Source organism: Engystomops pustulosus, chromosome 5 (genome assembly GCF_040894005.1).
Source record: "Engystomops pustulosus chromosome 5, aEngPut4.maternal, whole genome shotgun sequence".
Taxonomy (NCBI): Eukaryota; Metazoa; Chordata; class Amphibia; order Anura; family Leptodactylidae; genus Engystomops; species Engystomops pustulosus.
Window position 1 is genome coordinate 27983460 of NC_092415.1, and position 21573 is coordinate 28005032.

Below are 21573 nucleotides of genomic sequence, written 5' to 3' on the forward strand. Positions count from 1 at the left end.
AGGTTCCTTTTAAATATTGTATAAAAGACTAAAATGCTAAACACTGAGACAAATAACCACAAAACTCTTGAGGACAATAATAATATGGTAATAATTTGAGTAGTATTCAGTAAAATTTATCATAAAGGAGGCGTGGCCCCCGAAATATCTCAAGAGTATGCCGTATGTCTCTATGTGCCAGCTCGTGTATCCGTAGATGCGCGGATTGCCAAAAAACAAGAAAAGAGATTATCCTAAAAATTGTGAGAGACTTTTTTGAATTTACGAGATTTACGTGTTTTCAATATCATGTGGCCGTTTATTGGAAAAAATATATCAAGAATAGTTTTGATGTTGCAAACAGCTTTAGTGTCGGTAGCTAATTATTGTTAAAAGTGGACATTTCCGCACCTTCACCAACTCTAACTCTTCACATCCTTTAAAGGGCAGTTCCCGAATGGAGCACCTTTACATCTGACAACAGTGTAATTAGCATTTTGGGATAAAAAACTAACTCTCTTATGAGGGCTACAGAAAAAAATCTAACTTGCCAGAAATCAGTGGAAGGATCAGTGGAGTTCGTGGAGGTCAAAGTGATGGAGTTGGAGGAGATGATGAAAGGTTGTATAAAAGACTAAAATGCTAAAAACTAAGACAAATAACCATAAAACTCTTGTACATCAAAGAAGACTTTAATAATATGGTAATAATTTGAGTAGCATCCAGCAAAATGTATCGTAAAATGGTCTTGAATATGACTTCACCTCAGAAAACCTTTCATCTTGTAGATACTTGACATACAGTATATTGAGGTAGACAGTTAACTTGGATCCCAAAGTGGCACAGGAAACATAAAAGTTATATTATTTACTGAAAAAGTAACACTAAGAAATAATGCTTAACCCTGTACATTTCAAATATAAATTTTCAAAAAGAAAAATATTACAAATTTTAACAAATTGAGTGCATATTAATATTATTATTTATAACTATAATAAATTTACATTAGCCCTTTAGCTGACAGGAACCTCTCCGACGCGGTGGTACGGAGACCGTCCTTGCCACGAAATGTCGTTGTTTGTTTCCATTCCATCTAAAGGATTTATTAAATTAAGAAATATTTACAGCTTTGTAAAGAACAACAGTGCATTAATAGAAAATATGTGCATTTACATTATTGCCTTTACCATTCATATCTTATGGAAGTCTAGTTTATAACCAACCCAAAATTTTTCATTGGTGACCAGGTTTGAAATGGATGATGTACATGACAAAAATGGTAGACCTGATGTTTAAATCTGTTAAAGCTGGTCATAGATATTGGAGAGCAGTTTAGAGACCAAACGTCTGGCCAATAATCTCATTGTAAAACTGGATGAGAATTGGTCCAAGTTACGTAAAAAAAATATGTGGAAAAATATGTAAAATTGATTACAAAAACAATCAAATTAAAACCAGTACTCAGCCATTGGCTGTCCACCATGCACCCCATCCCACTGTTTACAGTCCATCTCAACCATGAGAAGTGATGGTTATCACATAACCATTGTGGTCAATCATGAGTGGTTATATGACCAGAGGCTGCTCATCATCTAGGGCAGATGGTACATGAATGGGGGACAACCCTTGGACAACCCCTTGGTAGACAATGATTGGCTTTGCAAGTCCCGCCCTTCGCTCTTGATTATTTAAGTATAAGTTATGTCAAATTTTTACCTAAATCTGACTAAATTGATTGTTTTTGCCAGTCAAATTTTAATGTCTGTTTCCAACATTATTCACAAGTGCACTTCATGGGGGTCAGGGAAGGGAGAAAATTTGATCTGACCAAAATTTTACTACCCGTTTAGGCTGTGTTATTTTAGTTTTTACTCTTTGATCATAATAGAAAGGATAATTCAGGCAATGACATATCCAGCTCATGGAAGGCACCAATTGGACACCAATTGGGTTTTGGGGTTCTTTGTGATTCATCCATTTTAGCGTGAATCTAGTGAATCTGTAATGGAGCCTCAAGAACAAATGTGACCACAGCCGTAACTTTTTTGTATACATAAAGAAAATAAAATGATGTATGTTATGCCTAGTGCATGGGCCCTATGAGCATTGGCATGACTTACCAGCAATTCGCACAATACCTAAGATAGGAGTTATGCTCTGCTCTCTAACACTCACCACTAGGTATAATCAGATTTTCTGAGGTCTTTTTTCATGTATATTAATTCATAGACTGATCTTCAAGCCAAAATATAAAACAGTCTGATCTAATGTTGGACCCAAAAATATATCAAATATTCTCCAACATATGAAGTTGGTCATACAAAAAGGAAGGATTGAAAGATCAACATTTTAGACAAAGCTAAGTATCCGATTTTAATAAAACTCCGAAAAACAAAAATTGTCCTTACGTTACAACCCAGATTGTCTAAGCCAGGGAAAAGTGATGTCTATAGAGTGCAGCCCCATTACTGATGCAGTTGTACTACTAAGGATCCAATTGATTTAGATAAATATTTACAGGTCAATTGTAACAAAGGGGTGAAGAGGTCAAGCAATCCAACCCCAACAGGTAATCCCGGTTGGCCTCAGCAGAGATTTGGCATAGCAGTAATGAAGTGCTGCTGTTTGGACTTGTCCACCAGAGGAGACAATAGGTTTTAAAAATTTTAAACCTTAGAAAAATATATATAGTCTTGACCGTATTCTCTAATCAATATATAGATCATCTGATTCCAGATGATGGGATCAGCCAAAGTGCTATGGATTGATTGTGTTTATGGACCAATGATGGGATATAACTATCCAACCACGATAATGTTTTTTTAAATGGGTTCTCCTTATTTGCTACCTATGATGAGATGACAAATTTGAGCACAACCCTTTAAAGTTGGATCACCATTTCTGGTACTAAGTAACACATGATGTTGGACCTCTACCTTCTCTATGGTCAACTTGATGCACCTGCTTCCCTGTAGCAGAACGTACTGGTAGCTATTGGGTCAATAGTCATTTTGTTAGACAAAAGTTTGATGTAACCATTAATTTTGGTACACTGACCAAATAATATGCATGGGGGAGCTCTGACTCTTCTGTGTGCCTGCCTTTAGAGGTCTCTGGTATTGACTCACTCCCCCCCCCCCTTTCCGCATTAAGAACATATACAAATTAGGCCAAGTTGATGGGAAGAGGGCAGACCTAAAAGTCGCTTCTTCATCTAATGTGTTTGTGGCCATCTTTATTCTGTCTTAATGAACATATTGACTGTGACTAACTATGTTCCCCACTAGACAGTCTAAACTATATGATACATTGCTTTGTTTGAAGAATTTTTTTAGCATCCAACTAACCAGTAATTATCATCTTTTCTGTGCTGGGGGCTGTTTTACACCCCTAATCTTAAAGGAATGTTTCACTTCTATGGTTCCCGTTTCTATATTGCATCTCTCAGTTGTTTTGGTCTCATTCGTTGGACTCCTATCATCATGGGTGGGTTTCATTGTCTATGATGAGTAGTCTAAGTGAAAAGTCTGGATAACTATATTATGTGTATGAATGGAATTAAATGGGGTTTCTATTGATAGATATTGATCCATTATTCATTGGATAGGGCATAAATGTCTAATTGTGGGGAGTCCGACAGTCACAAACCCCTTTGAATGGCAGAATGGGGGACAACCAGTGACATTAATCAGCCTATATAACTAATCAGCCTATACAACTAATGGCTTTCGGGATTGGCTTATCCTGTAACCAATCAAAGAAGTCCAATACAAATCATTGGTACATGGGAAGACTTTTATGGAAAGCGTGCTTCATGTTCCCAAAAGCCCAGTCTCTGTGGGCAGTACAGGGGGACATCCTGTTGATCACAAGGGTTCCTGGTTGTTAGACCCACATAATTAAACATTTACCTCCTATGAAGTTGATAAGGAATACTTTCTAATAATTACAGGAGTAATCAAGTATTACACAGTCTACAAAGAAATCATGGGGCTGTCTATGCAATCAATTAATGGGACATATTTGGTGATCAGGTTCCTACCATATAGTATTAAGTAATATGCGACCCTATTTGTGACTCAAATTTTTTTGGATAAGAATCAGGTGACTTTTCCTCCATGTCCAGTACAGAGGCAAAACTTGAAACTGCAAGGTCTCTACCAGAACCCCCAACTATAATGTAAAGATCCCCTTCCTTTGGGGAATAAACACCATTGGGCCATCTAAGGAGTGATCACAGATAATGTGAATGCATCTAATATCACAAAACCACAAAAAAAATCCATCGCAAATGAATAGAAATGCCTATAGTATCGAAAGACCTGTGAAACCTTCTGACTCTCTAAGCTTGAGGGATTTCATTGACCACCCGCCATCTCATCACCTCTCCCTTTCTTTATGTTTTTTTTGTCTTTGGGTGTTGTTATTGTGCAATGTTATTGGAGCAATTCAGACCTTCAGATAGTTCTAGGTGATAAGACAGGTAGTTAAAATTAAAGAAAGAAAAAAACTTTATGGGCCCCCTACTTCGATTACTCTTCGCATGCCAGCCCATGAAAAGACCAGACTATTGCTTTCCTGTAATCTTAAATGGACTCAGTTTGAACAGGTGCCTGTCACAGCAACTTGTGTACACTCCAAAAATCAACAGCAACATAATCCTCAGCTATCCAGACGTGACTCCCCCTCCACTGGGTCTGGATGGCGCTAGTTCCATCAGATTTGAAGAAGAATGGAGGGGGAAGGGGGTTAACAAAGTGCCACCATAATACACCCTTCCTCCACCACCTCCTCTTCTTGTGCAGTCCTCATGACCAGGTCTGGAGCCTTGTATTCACATAAATCTAGATCTTAGTGCTAACCAGACAAAATATACCGTATACACAGGCCAAGTTCTCTTCAGTCTGCCAAGAGGACTCTTCTGTCCAAACTTATCCAACGGGAAGGGACAGCTAATGCCACAATCTTTTCCGTGGAACTCTAAAGTTATGACCTACCATAAGGCGAATGTAGTTTTTATTGCTAACCCAGTTGGCACATGGGTATGACTTCGCTTATAAGTTGTCCACACAAAGTCACCGTTGACCTGCGCCTGAATTGCATGGTGCAAGAATAAAGGGTGCACCAGACACTTGAAACCTCAATCTCTTCACTTATGGCAATTGTGTAGGAAGAACTCTGTCCTGGGCCAGCCCTCTCTTGTCCATGAGTTGTCTTTATCTCCCTTCATATCAGCTATGTTGATACTGAGAACATCCAAAGCAACTGCTACCTGCAGCCGCAAGACTCTACCACCATGTCTTCATACTGTTTGTATACCACGTTATTACCTGCGTCAATGTACAAAATACTGATAGGAGTCAATTTTGTAGGAACGCAACAACTTGGCGGAGTAGACCCTGGATCCATAGAGTTCATCAAGGTCTGGATAATGGCATGGTTGGTTGGCTCTAGATGAGATCTCAGGGGGAAGTCACATACCCCCTCACAATGATAGGCTTCATATTCTAAGGGAGCAATGATCCAGTCATCCCATCCTAGCTCCTTAAAGTTCACATGAAGTGGCTTTTTGCTGCACCTAAGACGTGATTTCCTACCATGCCGTTTGCCATGGCGACTATTAAATGTTGTCCTTCTCTTTCGTTTAGTTTTAAATTGTAACCTGGCTTCTTTTTCCAGCCCTTTAGCTGAGTGGACCTGTTCCTTCAATTCATTGTAGAGATTCTTTTTCTTGGATTTGGTGAAAGACACTAGAAGAGCCTTCTCCTGATGAGATTTGGGTTTTCTAGACATGCCTAGACTTCTTAGACTCACCTCCAAACCAGAGATGGCTGAGATGGCTCTCAACTCCAAGCAAATTTGTTTTCTGGCCTTACTCGCACTGTTCAGACTATTCCATACATCAAACACTTCCCATCCTGGAACGGCAGTGTCCCTCAAGTCCAGAGTCCTGGAATCCAGTGGAGATTGGGATGTGCAGGACAATACCTGCAGGTGGTACAACCCTGACGGGGCTTTCAATAACTCCATAGGAGAATTCCTAAAGATCCTTAGCTCAGCTCCCACCAGCTCTTCTTTGTCAGACAGGGTGGACACATCAAACAAATACCTCTGTCTTCTAGAAGGAGAGTGAGCGAGATCGTCTGCAAGATAAAAGAAAAATTGCTGTCAGTTTCACTTATACTGTAGCAGACTGGAAAATATCCTGTCTACCTGACGGGAAGAAGGGGAACTACAGATGCAGAGATCAGACTAGTCCTATCATCTTGTTTCACAGAGCGAATTGAAGCTAATAAACAAATTAAAATCAAAATATTAATTTGCATCTATTTTGTAAGCAGGACAAACTTCTGGGGGACAAAAGACGGGATAAAACGGCTCAAAGAAAAGCACCCCAAGTGACAACTTTTTCCTTGCTTACTACAAACATGGCTTCCCCATTTTTAGTATAGAGCACTATGGTTCATGCTGGTAGTTATAGTCCTTCCGGACTCCAGTTATTTGGTCTTGGGATATTGGGGTGAAGTTGCAGCAATTCAAGATTTCCATAATTACCAGGGATTAACCCAGTTGCAACAAAGTGAATAAGATTTTAACCTAAAACCCCAGGTAAAATTTATCAGAGGTCACATGTTCATCAAACTGGCCTAGAGGGGTCAGAAAGACATGACACAGGAACAGGGAGACCCTTTATGTCTGTTACTGCGATTTCTATATATCTACTTCAATGGAGGGAAATTGTGCCAATTTTTCCAACCTCTTAAAACGTTTGGCTGTCTGGTGTTTTTTTCACGATTTCACGTTTGGGGGTTGTAGAAAACTCAAAACGGGTCCCATTCCTACGCATTTTTGTGGCCCGTGACTACCCATAGAAGACTATTGGAAGATGAAAAATATGGATGGCACACATGTCATCCACAACCGTTCCTATTTTATGACTGGTTGCATTGAACCCCCATGCAAGTGACCCTTTGAGAGGTTGGGACAAACTATTGACCTCATTCACCAACCTTCTGTTGTTTTTTGGGGGTTTTTTTTACAGATCCATGAAAACGGATGACACACAAACTATTTCTGTGGACATACATCTTACGGTTTATGTACAAGATAGGTTCCTTGGGTTTGTACTTAAGTTGAATATGTATGTAAGTCGGAACTGTATATTTTATAATTGTAACTCCAGACAAGAAATGTTTTTGCGCCAGTGACAATTGGATTTTCTACATTTTTTGCTGTAATTGGACCAAGGATTATCAATAAAGCTTCATTACAGACACCTTACAGCTGATCATTGCAGCCTGGGACTATAGTAACATCCAGAGACTTCACCAGAGGTCACAGTGGGCAAAGGGGTTGTCTGTAAGTCAGGTGTCCATAAGTAGGGGACCGTCTGTACTTGCTAAGGACACCAAGATCACAAAGACATATCATGGGTCCCTTGTTTAATGCAATGATATTCATATAAATTCCCTCCAGTATTTTTTGGAAAAATGTATCTTTTGTTGCAACTTGAGCCCAAGGTTTAGTTCACAGGGAGTTTCCATTACTCTACGGTTTACAGAAATGTAATGGAAAGATGTGTGGAAAGTCTCCATTCACCTTCCGTTCCCCATTGACTTCAATGTTCTGTTACAATTCTGTTATAATAGCTGAAAAAAATGGGAAATTGAACCTGTCAAGCACAGGTGTGAATTGAGCTGTATAATATAAATTAGGAAAACTAAAAATAAATATGTTGTTTCTATTTTTAAATTATTTCTAAAATTTGCTTTAAAAAAAAACGCTGTGTGGGAATCCCCTCTTAAAGGTAGACATCTCAATGGAACAAAAAAAAAACAACTTAGTACACACCATAAACCTCGCTGTGTTTTCACCTTTATTGACATTGTCAACCCCTGAGAACACATTCCCTTTGTGCCATTAAATATTTAGGACACATAAAATGGACTCTGCAGGGTGGACAGAAAAGTACAAAAGCTCAGACTATTCCCAATAGAGATGGGAGGGGGGTTGTATAGAGGGAGGGGGTCTCCTAGTCAGATATTGACATCCCAGGATATACAAATAAAAACATACTGTAATATAGAACCAGAAGCAGAATTCTTTCACATAACCCAAGCCAAAGGAAGAAGAAGAAGAAGACAGTAAACACATAGAACAATTCATCTTCCAAGAATGTGGCTGAGTCTACAGGATGTCAACTAAGATTAATTAATGCAGGGAGGAAAACTGAGAGTCACCCATTACTGGGGAAGCAGAGTGGCCTCTGGCACACAACAGGTTAAGAGAAACTTGTATGTAAATGGACTAAGGGGAAGACACAGGAGACGGAATACTGATATATATAAAATAAGATGAATTGCCTTCTATAGAGACACAATACAACTGTACAAGAGCCAATGCATAACCTCTGGAATATTACTTATTTACACCTCTAAATTAATAATCTTATTGCTCATTGGGGGGTTAGGTTAGTTAATTAAACAAAATAAGAGTTCTATTATTATTATTATTATTATTATTTATTCTTTAATGGATTTACAGACTTGTTATCTTGATAAATAAAGACACTCATTGTTAAAAAAAAATAAAAATAAAAATTAAAAAAAATAATATCTTGACATTTGAATTAAAAAAATACTTAATATTTTAAAGTTTACCATTACAACTACTACTACTTCTACTTCTAATGCAACTACCAGTAGTTTCAATAACACGTTATTATTCTCAAAACCATATTGTTATTCTTATTGTACAAAAGAACAATATACTTTTGTTTTTTTAATGCAGATATTTTGTATCAACATTAACTTGAGATTTTCATAAGTTACAATAGTAATAATCGATCCTCCTAACACTTTCAAATGATAATGCTGATAGTAATTGCAATAATAAGTATTATTGATCAGGTTGATTTCTAATAACGTTATTATTAATTAATTATATTACATTAATATTAATTATATTACATTTAGTTGTTATTTTTTTGTTTTATATGTAATCTTTGCAGTTATTTTTGTGACATAATAATAATAATAAAACAATAACCTTATTATTAGTATTAATTAGAATTAATACCAATACTAATAGCAATGGTAATAATAACATAAAGATAGCATTATTATTATTACTATTGTTATACTAATAATTCTTATTATAAAAATAATTGTATTCTAATAATACTATCAATACTAATAACTACAGTCGTAACAATAATAATAAAAATGATAATAATAGTAATAATAAAAGCCACAGCACTATAATAATAATAATCATTAATTTTTAATTAAAATGTTTATTTTATTATTAGTAGTAGTATTATCTTATTTTAGTTAGAAATAGTATTAATAGTATAATCACTGATATTATTGGGTTGGTTTCACAATAATCATATATTTTTTAATACAGCAGTTTTTTGAACAAAAGCCAGCATTTTCAATCCAGGGCCAAGGTTTAGAATTAGAAGTCATTCCCTTATATTTCCTATTTCTTTTCATTCCATTTCTGGCTTTGGTTCAAAACCATAAATAATAAATTGCTATAAAAACGCAGCGTTTAAAATAAAAACGCTGCGTGTGTAAAGCCACCGTTCTGTTTATAATTCTTAATAATATTCTAGACAGTTTTACTAGTCCACAGTTTATTTTTTAACCCCCAAGAGCCCCAAGCAGCGATACCGCACCTCAGTCTGTACGTGGAGTGTAATTATAATTCCCTTCTGGCCGCAGCAGAGAAAAAAAAAATCACAAAAAATGCAGAGTTTTTACTTCTGCTCTCTTAGATCTTGTTAAATGTCCGTGTCTTCAACATAAACTAAACTCTACAGTTTTTATGGGGTTTTTTGCCACAGGAAACTGCAAAGAATATTCACACCTAAAATATTGTTTATTACATCCTTGGAACAGTTGTACCGGGTCATAAAAAACTGGAGAAAAACTCAGGGAAGTACAAATATAAATAATCACATACGAATGTAAATAAATATTGAATAAAGTAAATTAATCATGAGGCACATAAAAAAAATGATAAATGTACAACGAATCCTGCCCCCACATGTAGAGCCAAGCCCCTCATAGGACTCGTGCGCACTCATCCAGGTTCCTGCTGATAACCCCATACACACTGAGGAGGAGGGACACAAAATCGCTTTATGTTTAGTCATTTTCAGACAAGTTTCTCTATAACTAAATCCAGATGCTTAGAGATTCACCACCTACTTCAAAACTGCCCAAAATGTCTTCATTTGTAAATACAAATATGATTAATTTCCCCCCCAAATTCTACTTTTGCAACTATTGTGCAGAATTCACTAAATGATAGGTTAATTAAGTCTGCATGCTGGACCTTGTAGTCCCCTCTGCTACAGTGAACTAAAACTGGGATAATGAACACCCTCTACTGGGATATTATGTATATATATATATATATATATTTTTTTTTTTTTTTTTTTTTTTTTATTGTAATGTTTTACATATTCTATATTGTTTTACTTTTATTACATCATATAGAATTTTATTACATACAACTGCTTAGGTTCAACTGATATTGTTTTTACTTTCATTATTATTATTATTATTATTATTATTATCAATTATTGCTGTTATCATTATTATTGTTATCAATTATTGCTGTTGTTTTTGGCACTACTATGGTGTCTTATTGCTGCTGATACTACTGATTCTGGTTGTATTATTATTATTACTGTTGCTTTTGGCACTACCATGGTGTCTTGTTGCTGCTGGTGGTTTTACTATTATTATTATTATTATTATTAATAATAATAATAATAATAATTACTATACTTTATAATGTTATTATATTTAAATATAATTTTTAATATTTTAAATTGTTATAAAATTGTTGTTATTATTTGTGGCTTACAATTGTGTATTTTTTTATATTTCATTGATATATAATATATTGCACGTTGCACTACATGTCATTATTTATTTTTACATTTTGTGTTTTTTCACATTTTCTTGCAAATACATAATTATTATAATATTTATAATACTCCATTTTCTATTGTGTGTCGTTATTTCTTTTACATGTTACCTCTTTTAGATATTGTGGTTATTGTCCATGCTGCGCTATGCTGTACTATACTGCTGTGTATCACTGTGATGATTGTTATCACTGACAGCTAAATCATCAGCTCCAGGTGCCAAACGCCACCTCATTTCTGGCCTGTTGATGAGATTGTTATGCAACCTGATGAATGTTGGTGAGAAGCTCCTCACTGGAGCCTTTCTTGTGCCCACAATACCAGTAATCATGCATGTGATTTGTGCCTCCAGTAATGGGCAATGTCCCTGCATCATATCATGAGAAAGATGGACAATGGCAGCAGCAGCTCCACATACAGTCAGTACACAGCACCTGCTGGAGGTGAGACATCTAGGACAGGATCCTCCATAAAGAAGCTGATTCTTCATTTTTTTTAATAATTCTTAATTCTGATTGCTAATTATCTGCTATTCATCTATCTATTTATCTATCTTTCTATCTTCATCTTAAGAAAAGGTCATGTAATAGAGCAAGTTGCTCCGATGATGGAGTAAAAGTTCACTTGTTTCTTCACAACTCTAATTGTGCTGTTGTTTCTTGATCTCTATTTATTATTTATCTATCATCTATATATCTCCATTCCATTTATAGCATATGATATATCTATCTGACATAGGTCTGTCTATTTCACAAATACTGTATCATTATCAAATCTTTTCATATCTACATCTCTCATATGTATCTTTTTATCTCTCATACCTCTCTGATGTTTCATCCAGTTTCTCTCATCTATCTATCTATCTATCTATCTATCTATCTATCTATCTATCTCCTATCTATCTATCTATCTATCTATCTATCTATCTATCTATCTATCATCTATCTATCTATCTATCTATCTATCTCATATCTATCATCTATCTCATATCTATCTATCTATATATTTTTTTTTTATCTATCTACCTGTTATCTATATGTTATCTATAGATTACCTAACTATTCTATTTCTCTCACATTAGTCTATTCATCATCTATATCTATCTTAGATCTACATTCTATCTATCTATCTATCTATCTATCTATCTATCTATCTATCTATCTATCTATCTATCTATCTATCCCATCTATTTCATCCTTATCCTATACAGGTGTATCCAGACAATGTCCCATGTGTCCTGTAGGGAAGAGTTGTAGGGTGTATGACAAAGGTTTATGGCAGGGGTTTAGGGTGTATGAGGGGGGTTATGTCAGGGGTGTATAATAGAGGTGGATGGTAGTGATGGATGTCAGGGGTGTATGTCAGGGGAGTAGGGTGTATGACAGGGTTTTATGGTGTATGACAGGAGTGTATTGCAGGGGTGTATGGCAGGGTTGTAGAGTTTAGGGTGTACGACAGGGGGGTAGGATAGAGGTGGATGGCAGTGATGGATGGTAAGGGTGGAGGGTATATGGCAGTGGTGTATGATAGAAGTGGATGGTAGTGATGGATGGCAGGGGTGTATGACAGGGTTGTAGGGTGTATGACAGGGTTTTATGATGTGTGACAGGGGTGTATTGCAGGGGTGTATGGCAGGGTTGTAGGGTGTAGGGTGGATGGGGCTGCAGTCAGATCAGGTACTGGGCTTGCAGCCAACTCATCAGTTTTCAGATCTTAAACTCACATTATTCTAAAACCACACTCCCAGGAGCAATGTGCCAAGAGAGGAAGCAGCTCCCAACCACATGTAAGGAGCTGGAGCAGGAAAAGTGCTGTGAACAGACCTGATTCTCAGTGACACCAGCACTAGACCCATTAACTAGCCACAGGAAAATCACTGACCGGCATCTCTATAAGCAGGAGCATAATGATATAACACCAGAGCACGTAAGGACACTGCCCCAGGGATCAGCTACCCTGGCACCACAGGTCCCAGCAGTCACAGCCCAGCATTGATATGGGGGAGTGGGTGGGGGGTTGTCATTTGGCAAGAATTGGAAAGTCACAGGTTGGAGTCCATGCAGTCTTGGGTGAGCATTGCTGGGAATTGTAGTGCCCCACAAGCTGCAACTTCTTTTGTCTGACAATAAATCTTCAGGCAATGGCTGGTTAATGAAGCACAAGCTTTTTACTCTGCAGGGGTGACAGAGTTTGGCAAGAAGTTTAATTCATAGTCACACAGTCTTCTAGAGTAAGCATGGGCAGCCCTGGCACCTGGCAGCACAAGAAAACATAAAGCCATGAATCAGTCCAGCCCCTTGACTGGTGTCCATCAATAACCACTCACTACAGGTCTCCAATCACTGAACTGCTGCCAATCACTTACAGCACTGGCAATGAAAGAGTTAAGAAAAAAAAGTGGCATCCAGCAAAAAATAACCCCCCCCCCTTCATATACATATAATTATCAGCTCTATAACATCAATGGTTTACTCGTTCATGTTGATGTTCATGTTCAACATTAGTAGTTTAATTTTTTAATTAGTAGTTTAATTTTATTTTTTTAAGAATATTATTTAAATATAAAAATTTAGAACTACGTTATGTAATGTAACATAGATAGATAGATAGATAGATGGATGGGTAGATAAATGGATAATGGTAGAAAGGAGATAGATAGTAGGGAGAGAAATAGATGATTGATAGGTAGATAGATAGGAAATAGGAAAAAAAAAATGGGATACATCCATCTCAATCCTGCTACAATGGCTTCTCAAAAATAAAATGAAAGCATCTATCCACATCCTATAGATGTATCAGTTTTTGTTGCCATCCATTGACGTATTACATACCAATGTATATAACTATCTATCCATCTTAAATATATCAACTTTCTATTCAACTGAAATCGATCTCATATCTATTTATCCATCTATCAATTTATTTATTGATCTATCTATCTATCTATCTATCTATCTATCTATCTATCTATCTATCTATCTATCTATCTATCTATCTATCTATCTATCTATCTGTCTATATATTATCTATCCATCATCTTTTTATCCGTCGAACGATACATCTATCCATTTTATATCTATTTATCTATCATCTGTCTATCTTTCTATCTATTTATCGATCTATCCATGTCATAAAAATCTACTAAACTATACTATTCCATAAAATTAAAAGCTTGTAATATAATATTTGATCCCTCTCCTTCTCTGGTCTGTTCTATATTAGTCTTTCTATGAAGTCTCAAACAAACCGAATACAAGGTCAGCGAATAATTAACAGTAGACTATTCCCTTCTTACCCATTAAAATACTTCCTTCACATATTTCATTCTCTCTCTGCCAACCACAACAATTCTGGGGCAGAACTATGGTGCAGGCAGGGCTGAGAGTTCCATCTCCTCCATATATATACTAATGCTCCCACTGCTTGTATATGCGAGGTGGTGAGTGACTGAGCGACTACTGTGACAATAGTAGTAATAGTTTACTAGAAATATACCATTTGTTTTCTAAAATAAAACAGCAACTACATGGAAATAATTGATAATTATTTGTTTGTGAGGAAGAGATGGAAATGTAAATATTACAAAAATGTATCAGTATGTGTCGCAAATGCATTCTTTTATTATAATTGTTGTGTATTGTATTATTGTTATTATTATTATTATTATTATTATTATTATTAGTAGTAGTAGTAGTAGTAGTAGTAGTAGTAGTACAGGTGGTAGTATCTATGTATCTTATTATTAGTAGTGATAGTAGTTGTATGTATATATTGTATTATTTGTATTATAACTATTATTATTATTAGTTGTAGTGGTAATAGTAGAGGGGGTAGTATTAGTATGTTTGTATTATATTGTTACTACGATTATTACTATTAGTGGAGGGAGTAGTAGTATGTATATATTGTAATGTTACTATTATTAGTAAAAGTTGTACTACAAGTGGTAGTAGTAGTAATATCTATTGTATCATCATTATTAATAGTAGTAGAAGTATACTGGTGGTAGTAGTAGCAATATATATTGCATTATTATTATTACTACTACTGTTGGTGACATTAGTAGTATGTATTATATGATTACTATTAAAGGTAGTAGAAGTATTCTTTAAATAATTTTTATTATTATTATTAGTAGCAGCCATAGAATGTATGAATTATATTATAATATTATTACATTTGACATACAATATATTTTTGTTTCAGTTAAGTATAGATTTATTTTCATACAATATCCATTTAATAGATTATGATAAAAGTTATTTGGAGCCCCCCTTTACTAGGGGAGAACTCGTCCCCTTCTCCAGCGCAGAGCTTCTCCCTAATTGTCCCATTGCTGGGGGTCCTGGGGCCAGCAGGCACCATCTGCGTTTTAATGAGTTACTTCATGTGCCAACAGTAATTTTCCTACAATAAGCGAAGTCCTGTCTGAACACAAACTAATGTACAAACATCAGTGACCTCCCCCTCCCCCTTCTTTCTTGTATTCTGCTCCTCCAAATCACTAAGGAACCAACAACACATTTCTTCCCTATAATGTGCACCAAAATGATCTCATTAACATCTACACCAAGTGTCTTTCCAAATTCACAATTTCGACAAAGCTGAGTGGGAGCTCTGGTTGGGTGTGGATGGAGAGCTTGGCTTTGTCTCAATTGAATAATGTTCTCCATGTTGTCTCATGTCCATGGATTCTGTAGGTTCTGAAGGACCACAAGTCCAAGCATGATAGTGGAGGAGACAGGATGTGTGGCCAAGGTTGTAGAAGGCTTTGAAGGCTCAGAAGAACCTTATGTGAGACATTGTTTTTTTGTCAATTAGATAACTTTCACATTCAACTGACCCATTTCCATCCATACAGAAAAGAATGTTCTTTCAGGCAGTAAAGTCTTTTATCTCCTCCTGAAAAAACGAAACGTATCTAATTGAGTCGTTTTTTTGGGAGCTAATCTGTCTACAAGGGGATTGACAGCAACCTTTCACATCTAGAGAGGAGGCACCAATTAGCTGGGAGGTAGGAGGACATCACAGGAGCGGAAGTCCTCTTGAAGTTCTTGGGGATGTGCCATAGGCTGGTCCCCCCTTCATTATGGAAGACTAGACAATATTTGATATGTTATGACATGTACACTCAATTAGATCATGAGTTCAAATAGTCCAATCAGTGGCTTGATGCTAAGCAAAACTCAGAAGGTCCAGGAAGAGGTCACAGCCTGTGACACATCACATCAAAATCAAGTTGGAAAGTGAGGCTTTGGCTTAAAGGACCAGTAAGTCCAGGGGGGTCTCGTTCAGAGCTCAAGGAATGTCTAGCAATGGAGCGAACTCCTAGGAAACACAAGTTCTAGAACAATTCTCAAGGTTCTCCAAGAAAGTTCTCCATGAAGCTTCTCAGAAGACAACACACTCTCTTTGATTTCAGCACCAGTCCTACTCATTATTGTAGCCCTTCAGCAAGATAATGGTTGTCTTGTAACAAGCCCTTTGGGCAAACACATCTTAAGTGAGTTTTTTTATGGAAACTGAGACTAAATAACCAGCTCATATAACTACAAAGGGACCATGGGGCTTTTCAAAGGAGAAGTTTTGTCCTAAAATCAACATAAAATATAGTAAGTTAATTTGCTCTCCAGAACCCCACTGACTCAGCTCAGCTTGCTGCACCTTCTACAGTCAGGTTGACCAGGGGCAGCTCCCATGGTGGTGGGGGCATGTGGAGAGGTGGGGTGGGGGAGAAAGAATTTACAACACTCTGTTAATTAATCAGTCCATAATGAGGTACAAGAAGAAGAAAATACACATAAATCAGGGTACAGGATCACATTTTATGGCTGGGATTAGAGAATCATAAAATGGAATCACAAGCAGAATTAATTTCTGAGCCCCTAGACTGCAAAACTCCACCACTTTGGGAAGTTAAGTCACACAGAGAGGGAGGGGGATGAAGAAAGCCTGCATCTGTATAAAGCAATTGCCTTGGGGGTGATAAAGGGGAGAGGGGGAGGTAATAGTGGTGACATTCATGCTCATCCTTTATGTTATGTATCACCACAAAGGGTTAACAATCCATCTATAACCAGGTATCCAAACAAGGCTCAGTGTACACATTGCAGGTGAATGCAGTTCGTTATCAGACCCCCCTGGATATAGGGGCTTTATACATTGCTCCTTCTGCCTGGTCGTGACTGATAAGATCCAGTGAGTTTGGCAAATGTTTGCCCATATTCAGACTGAACTCTCTATTGACTTTAAAGCTGGACTAGATAAAAATATCTAAAGGGGATAAGATAGAAAGACAAAACACACAGCGTGGCCCTCCCCCCAAAACCAATTGTAATGTTATCTGCACCCTAACACAAGGGGCCACACTGGGCACACATAGTGTACATACAGTATATACAAAGATACAGGAGCTACACTGAGCACATATAGTGTACATAAAGTATATACATAAATACAAGGACTACACTGGGCACATATAGTGTACATACAGTATATACATAAATACAGGGACTACACTGAGCACATATAGTGTACATAGAGTATATACATAAATACAGGGACTACACTGGGCACATATAGTGTACATACAGTATATACATAAATACAGGGACTACACTGAGCACATATAGTGTACATAGAGTATGTACATAAATACAGGGACTACACTGAGCACATATAGTGTACATACAGTATATACATAAATACAGGGACTACACTGAGCACATATAGTGTACATAGAGTATATACATAAATACAGGGACTACACTGAGCACATATAGTGTACATACAGTATATACATAAATACAAGGACTACACTGGGCACATATAGTGTACATACAGTATATGCATAAATACAGGGACTACACTGGGCACATATAGTGTACATACAGTATATACATAAATACAGGGACTACACTGAGCACATATAGTGTACATAGAGTATATACATAAATACAGGGACTACACTGGGCACATATAGTGTACATACAGTATATACATAAATACAGGGACTACACTGGGCACATATAGTGTACATACAGTATATACATAAATACAAGGACTACACAGGGCACACATAGTGTACATACAGTATATACATAAATGCAGGGACTACACTGAGCACATATCGTGTACATACAGTATATACACACATATAGGGACTACACTGGGCACATATAGTGTACATATATTATATACATAGATATAGGGGGCTACACTGGGAACATAGAGTGTACATACAGTATATACATAGATACAGGGACTACACTGGGCACATATAGTGTACACACAGTATATTCATAAATACAGGGACTACACTGAGCATATATAGTGTACATACAGTATATACATAAATATAGGGACTACACTGGGCACATATAGTGTACATATATTATATGCATAGTTATAGGGGCTACAATGGGAACATATAGTGTACACACAGTATATACATAGATACGGGGACTACACTGGGCACATATAGTTTACATACAGTACAAACATAGCTACAAGGACAACACTGGGCACATATAGTGTATATGCAGTATATACATAAATACAGGGACTATACTGGGCACATATAGTGTATATACAGTATATACATAGATACAAGGGGCTACACTGGGCAAATATAGTGTACATAAAGTATATACATAGATACATGGACTACACTGGGTACACATAGTGTACATACAGTATATATATATAGACACAGGGGGCTACACTGGGTACACATAGTGTACATACAGTATATATATAGACACAGGGGGCTACACTGGGTACACATAGTGTACATACAGTATATATATAGACACAGGGGGCTACACTGGCACACATAGTGTACATAGACTTTATACATAGATCCAACGGGCTACACTGGGCACATATAGTGTATATGCAGTATATACATAGAAACAGGGACTACACTGGGAACATATAGTGTACATACAATACATACATAGATACAGGGACTACACCGGGTACATGTCATGTACATACAATATATACAAAGATACAGGTGGCTACACTAGGCACATATAGTGTACGTACAGCATATACATAGATAGAGGGACTACACTGGGCACATATAGTGTACATACAGTACATACATAGATACATGGGGCTACACGGGCTACTGCATTGGGTACATATGGTGCACATACAGCATATGCATACAGACATATACAGGGGGTTGTACATGCCAATTATAGTGTACACAAGATAAATAGAGATAGATAGATAGATAGATAGATAGATAGATAGATAGATAGATAGATAGATAGATATAGATACACAGGGGCTGCACGAGGCACATAAAGTGTACAAACAGTTTATACATAGATATAGGGGCTACACTGCTGCACTGAGTTAAGTGGACACATTTAGTGTAAATACAGTATATACATAGATAGAGGGACCTGTACTATATTTATATATATATATATATATATATATATATATATATATATATATATATATGCCGGGGTTTTTTGTTCATCTACTTGCAGAGAAGCAGTTGGTGCTCATGTGAGGACAGATAGAAAGATATACGGATACAGAGATATATTGACGATATATAGACTATAACTATTAGGATACAAAGATGATAGACAGATAAATAAAGATTGATACACAGATAGATTAATATATATATATATACAGATGCGTATATGATAAACTGGTGGCAGGTCGCTGTATGAAAGAAAACTAAATACATCGACATAAAGGTAAATAGAAGAGATAAAAAGGCAGATGTGGGAAAGATAGGTAGATAGATGGAATAGAGACAGAAAAGAGAGCCATGAGAGAATGAGAAAGGGATATATAGATATCAGATAGACTTGAGAGACAGTTAGATAAATAGATAGATAAAGAAGTGATAAAACGTCAGTTGTCAGATAGATAGATAATAGTCATACAGATACATAAGTATATAGATAGATAATAGACATAGAGATACATAAATATATAGATAGATAATAGACATAGAGATACATAAATATATAGATGGATTATAGACATACAGATATATAAGTATATAGATAAATAGTAGACATACATATATGAGTATATAGATTGATGATATCTATAGAGATATATAAGTATATAGATAGATAGATAGAGAATAAATAGAAGTGATAAATAGTTAATAGATGGATAGAGATATGAGATTTATAGATAGATAATTTATTTGATAGATAGATATTTCCACAGACAGGCGGATCCGATCTCTATCCTGGGTATAGTCCCTGTTGGCACAGCCTGGTATCACAGCTGCACTACAAGTACCTGCTGGCACGGCTTACCCCAGTATCTGTCCACAAAGCTGGTGATGGTGTTGGCAGACTTGGAGGACTGGAAGAAGCTGGCATTGATCCCAAGTTTTTCAGCCGTAGAGAAAGTTTTGTAAATGGACATCATGTATTCGTGGGGCACGACTGGCACTGTCCGGGGCTGCTCCCGGGTGCCCTCCCTGGGCTGTCTCCTCAGTGCCCTCTCAGGCTGGCTGGCAGGGATGGATGCCTGCTGGGCACAGGGTATATCCCAGAGGATGCAGCAGAGCAGGAGAGCTGCGGGCAGGGGGCTCCTGTGTGTATCCATGGCAGGAGAGAGGTGTGTGACTGAGCCTCTGCCTCTCCTCTCATCCTCCTCTGCTGCTGGGAGGGTGACGGCGCGGCACGCCCCCTAGTGCACGCCCTGCGCCTGTGTGCTGCACTGCCCAGGCCATGGTGCTGGGGCAGGATGAGGGGCACCAACACCATTCCATAGAATTACAGCTCAATGAATGGATCATGAAAAGTTCATGCTTGTGTTCATTGTGTCCCCATTTACACTATGTCTGCTTGCTGGCAGTGAATTGTAAGAGCCAAACACACTCTAATACTTGGCACAGGGTTTAGAGATTTAGATTCAATCCTCTCTGAACTGCACAGATACATTGTAGCAAACATTGTGCTGTCCATGTATATAAATTTCCAGACAGTTATATTATATCAAAGGCTTATTGTGGCCAGTAGTGATGAGCAGAACCGTTTGGATTCACCAAGTTCAGCCGAACGGGAGCACCCACTGGTAAAATCTGGGATCGGTGCTGGCTTTAAAGGGTGCCAACATAACCACCAGTGCTTGCCGCCATTTTCCCTAGGATCACCATTCCCAGATGACACCAGAATTTAAAGGGTTCACATCCACAGAGCCTAAATGCTGAACCCAAACATCCGTCTGAAGTTTGGGTTTGCAATCGAAAAGCGAAATCACCAATATTCAACATGGACCCAAACACTGCAGTCCTAGTGGGTTCAACCCTAGTGGGGAGCATGGCTAGAGATAAGACCACTCAAGTTGTGGGTACGTGAGAGTGCATATAAGGCTAGGATCCAATTTTTGGAGGGACTTTGGAGATGTTTTGCTGCATTTTGCACATCAAGTACACAGACACATACATATGATTTCATTTTTGCATATGAAGTTTTATTATCTGGAGTGGATTTGTGACTAACTATTCAACAAAACAGTTGCGACTTTGTGAAAAGTTAAAGAAGACCCATCAGGTCAATTTGGGACCCTAAACCAACTACAGGTCCTTATGGACCATTGGTTTAGGGTCCCAAATTTACCCCGTTGAAGTCTGTAAATGGAGAAAAATAACA

General features: G+C 37.2%; 1 protein-coding gene across 1 annotated transcript; it reads right to left on the reverse strand.

Annotated features, from left to right (window-relative positions):
• Positions 1-689: 689 nt before the first annotated feature.
• GDF6 (growth differentiation factor 6) lies at positions 690-20550 on the reverse strand. The gene is made up of 2 exons (XM_072151460.1): positions 20230-20550; positions 690-6122 (listed from the first exon to the last, which is right to left on the reverse strand). The coding sequence occupies exons 1-2, from the start codon at positions 20522-20524 to the stop codon at positions 5248-5250; spliced, it is 1170 nt and encodes a 389-aa protein (XP_072007561.1). The 5' UTR covers positions 20525-20550; the 3' UTR covers positions 690-5247.
• Between the last annotated feature and the right edge of the window lie 1023 nt (positions 20551-21573).